Source organism: Mus pahari, chromosome 3, assembly GCF_900095145.1.
Source record: "Mus pahari chromosome 3, PAHARI_EIJ_v1.1, whole genome shotgun sequence".
Classification (NCBI taxonomy): Eukaryota; Metazoa; Chordata; class Mammalia; order Rodentia; family Muridae; genus Mus; species Mus pahari.
The window spans coordinates 105,770,853-105,776,065 of NC_034592.1; the positions used below are offsets into that span (position 1 = coordinate 105,770,853).

The following is a 5,213-nucleotide window of genomic DNA, read 5'->3' on the forward strand; positions in this document are numbered from 1 at the left end:
GTCAGCCTCTGCTGCTGCTGCTGCTGCTGCTGCTGCTGCTGCTGCTGCTGCTGCTGCTGCTGCTGCGGGAGTCAACCTTTCAGGCAGGCTTCCCACCTTGGCTAGGAGAGGGTGCTAAGGGTTGGATCAGATAAATGGTTTTACCTCACATCCCACAGAGGACAAATGGCCCACCTGAGACCTCAGCTGGGTCCCTCAGCTCCCTCTCCCCAAGCTGGACTCCTGCAGTGGAGCAGCCTCTGTGGGGAGTTGGGCCAAGGCAAGGGTGTCCGGGTACTCAGAAAGGTCACAAGGGCAAGGTTGGCTTTGTTCTCTTCTTCACTGGCTCCAGAGGTTGGTTCTGTACACAGTGCATGTTGGTCAGTCATCTATTGAATGAACTAGAGGCCTTCCGAGAGAGTGAGTCTCTTGCTTTTTGCTCCCCAAACCCATCTCCCTAGCTTTGATTCTTAGGGGCCTTGCCTTATCATGATTCTCTGGAATGCCCGGGGCTCATCCTTCTATCCTCTCTTGTTCTAGGTCTCTGTTTTGAAGTATTTCAGCATTTAATCCCCCATTATCATTTTCCTCATGGGGTTCCACTTAGCTCTGACCTGGATCCTCCTGCTTGGGACACTGGCTTCTTTGGGTGAGTACTGGAGAAGGAGTTGCATAGGATCCGAGGAACCAAGGTCCTCTGGTCTTTTCCAAAGACACGTCAATCATTTCTGCACCCTCGAGCAGATATAATACCCTGAATATACCAGGTGCTTGTTTCTAGCTGTTGAGCAAATGGGTAGATAATAGAATGAAAATGGTTTCTTCTGGTGTGGGTCCTTTTCTCTCTCCCCCGTCTTTTATCCTGTTTTACGAGGTACGTTCTCCTGAGGTGAAATAGGAAAGACTGAGTAGACACCTCAGACAGTGAAGCTTCTGGAAGTAAGCGGAAAAGGACTCACCAGTGCTTTTAAAGTAAAATGATCTTGGAAAGGGGATGTCATTTGGTGGTAGAGCACTTGCCCAGCACATCTGAGGTCCTAGGATTTATCCCCAGTGTTGAATAAAAAGAAGCACAAGATAAGATTATAGCATCAGAGCACAGTAACTCCAGCTTTGGAAGTCTGAGAGCTTTAGAATCGGTGGCTGTTCGCTGTAGTGCAGGGCTCTGAAGAGGAAAGTGGACCCATGATATTAAGGTTGGGTTTAAAAGAGCAAGCTTCTGTCCAGGTAGAGTGGCTCTGCCAGCACTTTGGAGGTAGAGGCAAGAGGATCAATAATTTAAGGTCGTCTTCCAGTACATGAGTTCAAGGTCAGTCTGGGCTTGAGACTTTAAGACTGTCTCAAATCAAACAAGCAACAGCAAACCTTGAAAGTCTCTTGCATCTCGGGAGATGATAAACGAAGATGACCCTTCTGGCTGGCAACGGCAAGATAGTGATATGGACCCTACACTTCTCCCTTGCCAAAGCTGCTCACATTTCTTTTCAGTACTTTCCCTTCCTGGGACTTCATTTTCTCTCCCAGTTTGTACCTCTTGTGCCCAAGATATACTTTCTCCAAAGGCTACTACTGCCCTTGACTTGCTTCAGTTCATTTTATTTTGGAGGGTGTGTGTCTTACTGCCCTAGATCCTAGGCCAGGTGAAGCCACTTTCCTTCCTGATGGGTGTGCATCTTCATGTGTCAGTGAGGGCACATGTCACCCACAACTTGAAAATCCTATCTTTGGTCTAAGGACATTCAGAGTAATGGGGCCCCTCTTACTTTCTTCTCTTCTCTCAGGTGAGTAGAAAAGAAGTTTTCTAGTTGTTTTTTTAGGGGGGGGGCATGTCTGGCTGGTCACCTGATCTACTAACCAAGAGGATTCTAGATCTTACTTTCTATCCTGCTTCCTCAGCAACCCCTCCCCCTCCCCCAACAGCTGAGTATCCCCTCTTGGGCTATGAGTTTTTAGAGTAGCATCATAAACAGGAATTGGGGTTGGAGAGAAGGCTCAGCAGGTAAGAGCACTGGCTGTCTAGAGGACCTGGGTTCAATTCCCCATATTGACATGGCAGCTCATTCCTGTCCTTAACTCCAGTTCCAAGGGGTCAGTAGCTCTCTCTGGCCCCTGTGCACATCAGGCATGCATGTAGTACTTAGACATACATGCATGCAAAACACCCATAAATATGAAATAAATAAATCTTAAAAAGGAAGGAAGGAAGGAAGAGAGAGAGAGAGAGAGAGAGAGAGAGAGAACAGGAATGAAATGAGTGATGAGATGTTCCAAAGAAGGACAGAGCAACGTCATTCACAGAATCAGTCCTTGGTCTTACCCAAGAAACTGGCAAAAAGACGAGAGTAGCAGTAACACGCCCCTGCCTTGGGGCTCTGCTTAGTGGGAAAGGGCCAATCCCCTCTTCACATTGCCCCTGCCCACTGATGGGTCACAGAATGACTTGTCCTTCCTAGTAATAGGGTGTGGCTGGTTCTTGTTCCAAGAGGTAGGTATGTGACAGCTGGGAATGACGTTTGTCCTGGTGTGCCTCCCGAGGACTTGAGATGTGAGGAGACTCCAGGCTTCTGCATCCTCTTCTGGATTGTCACTGTTTCCCTCCTCTCTGAGACCGCGTCAGCAGGCAGTGCATGCTCATGCACCATGTTCCACTTGAGGAGTCTTCCTCACTGGGTGCCTTGAAGAATAGGTTTGAGTTTAGAAAATACTTTGCCCGTGTTTTTCCCTCTTATCGGAAATCACAGGACCCGTGCCTTCATGGCCTGCTTGGTCTCCCCTGCACCCACTTGCCTAGTTACCTCCTTCTCCTTGTCTTCACACAGGAGCTCAGAACTCTATTTCTTGGGAGGTACAGCGATTTGATGGATGGTATAATAACCTCATGGAGCACAGATGGGGCAGCAAAGGTAGGTGAGCGCACAGCCCAAGGGCCAGGGCGGAACTCACCAGTGGAGGGTCAGGGCTGGCAAGTATCACAAGAGGCTACCTCAAGTATCACCAAACGCTGCCAACATCTAAGACTTTAGAGTTCAGTGTATGGAGGACAGAAGAGGTCAAGAATGCTCTTGAGGTACAGAGTGACAAGTGGTTAAGAGTACATGCTGCTCTTACCGAAGACACAAGTTCAGATCCCTGCACCCATTTCCAGCGACTCATTGTTACTTGTAACTCGGGGTCTAGGTGTTCTGATGCCTCTGGTCTCTGCAGGCACATACACCCACATTTGCAGACACACAGACAAACACACTCACAATGGAAATCCATCCTTGTCTTTACCTTTCCTACGCCAGGCTCTCGGCTGCAGCGCCTTGTGCCAGCCAGCTACGCAGATGGTGTCTACCAGCCCTTGAGAGAACCCTACCTGCCTAACCCCCGACACCTTAGCAACAGAGTCATGAGAGGTTCTGCAGGGCAGCCATCTCTTCGGAACCGTACAGTCCTGGGCGTCTTCTTTGGTGAGAGCTGTAGTGGTTGGGGGGGGGGGTCTGATGTTTTGATTGGGAAACTGTGTTTACACGTGCGACTGGTCGGCCAGGAACAAAAGCAATATAGACAAAACTACTTGCTACAGCGAACCTTAGCCCCTGGAGGAGCTTAGCCAGTGGGGGTCAGCTGGACACCTCAGCGTCTAAGGAGTCAGGGGATGAGAAAAGATACGAAGGAGGATCAAAGTTGGGGGTGAGAGATGGAAGAGGAAGCCATTAAAAAGGATAGGAGTAAAGCAGGTGGGGGAGGGGCATGCTGAAGAGAGGTCTGACAGGCATGAATCTTCCTTGTGCTGGTAGGGCGTCCTCCATTTGGGGGGAGGCTTGAGGTACAGACTGTGACAAACTGTCCCTAGGATGCTCCTAGGGACTGATGCTACTAGAACATACCGAGAGAAGGGTTCTAGCTATGGCAGAGAGAGCAATATGGGGGCGTTAGGGTGTCATAAGCTCAGTGACAAGGGGTCCTACACCAATAATGGCTCCTACTGGCCATGTTGGGTGTCCATGCTAGCTCTCATGTGACTTCCTGCTTGGCTATAGGCCTTCAGGGAGGCTCCTAGCTGCATGTTGGAGCTGGTGCTGACAACCCTGCCTACTGAGGCGTCATCACCGAACACCTCCCAGTTACCAAGGAGAATGCCAAACTGACAATGCAATGACAACATCTTAGAGCAGGTGTAGGCACAGGCAGGCCAAGAGAGACTGAATCGGGAGGGAATGTGGAGGTCGGGGCTTGGACTTGCCCATAATAGGAGATACTGTTGTGAAGCTTCAAGTAGGGGGTGGGGGTGTCAGGGACTCCATACCTGAGGTAGGGAAGAGCATGGCCATCAGCTGTCCCAGCAAACCTTATGGCATTATGGGCAGGCTACCACGTGCTCTCAGACCTGGTGAGTGTGGAAACACCAGGCTGCCCCGCAGAGTTCCTCAACATTTACATCCCGCNTGGGGACCCGGTGTTCGACCCTGACAAGCGCGGGAACGTGGTGCTGCCCTTTCAGAGGAGCCGCTGGGACCCCAAGACCGGACAGAGCCCCAGCAACCCCCGGGACCAGGTGAGGCCAGGCGGCCAAAGGCAGGAGGGCAGAGAGGCGGGAAGGGGTCTGAGGTTGGATCCGCTGGAGGCCTGGGGTCTGGCTGGGGAGGCCAGACGCGGTGAGGCTCTCCCCACCAGCAAGGACTTGCCTGGTCCTCCTGACTCTGCTCATCCCTGCAGAGCAACCAGGTGACCGGCTGGCTGGATGGCAGCGCCATCTATGGCTCCTCTCATTCCTGGAGTGACACTCTGAGGAGCTTCTCTGGAGGACAGCTGGCTTCTGGGCCTGACCCTGCTTTCCCGCGGAACTCCCAGAGCTCTCTGCTCATGTGGATGGCGCCAGACCCCTCCACGGGGCAGGGAGGGCCACAGGGGGTGTATGGTGAGGCTGCGGGGTCCTGGCAGGAGGGGTAGGGTTAGAGGCACCAGGCTGCTTGGGGGCCCTGTACTGGAGGAGGGGGACAGCCTGTGGGTCTGGGCTCCCCTGACTCAAGCTGTTGTCCATCTCCTGCCCTGCTTTCCCACATGGATGCAGCCTTCGGGGCTCAGCGCGGGAACAGGGAACCCTTTCTGCAGGCTCTGGGCTTGTTGTGGTTTCGCTACCACAACCTGTGTGCCAGGAAGCTGGCTCAGGAGCATCCGCACTGGGGGGATGAGGAGCTGTTCCAGCATGCCCGCAAGAGGGTCATTGCCACCTACCAGGTGAGTCGTGC

General features: G+C 52.3%; 1 protein-coding gene across 1 annotated transcript in view; it reads left to right on the forward strand.

Annotated features, from left to right (window-relative positions):
- The first annotated feature begins 570 nt into the window (after positions 1-570).
- The window catches only part of Duox1 (dual oxidase 1), a 32,088-nt gene continuing 27,445 nt past the window's right edge, over positions 571-5,213 (forward strand). Inside the window, exons 1-6 of the mRNA XM_021194293.1 lie at positions 571-628; positions 2,799-2,882; positions 3,267-3,431; positions 4,332-4,519; positions 4,681-4,882; positions 5,036-5,202. Coding sequence (XP_021049952.1) covers positions 571-628; positions 2,799-2,882; positions 3,267-3,431; positions 4,332-4,519; positions 4,681-4,882; positions 5,036-5,202 — 864 coding nt within the window. The remainder of the gene's footprint in view (positions 629-2,798; positions 2,883-3,266; positions 3,432-4,331; positions 4,520-4,680; positions 4,883-5,035; positions 5,203-5,213) is intronic.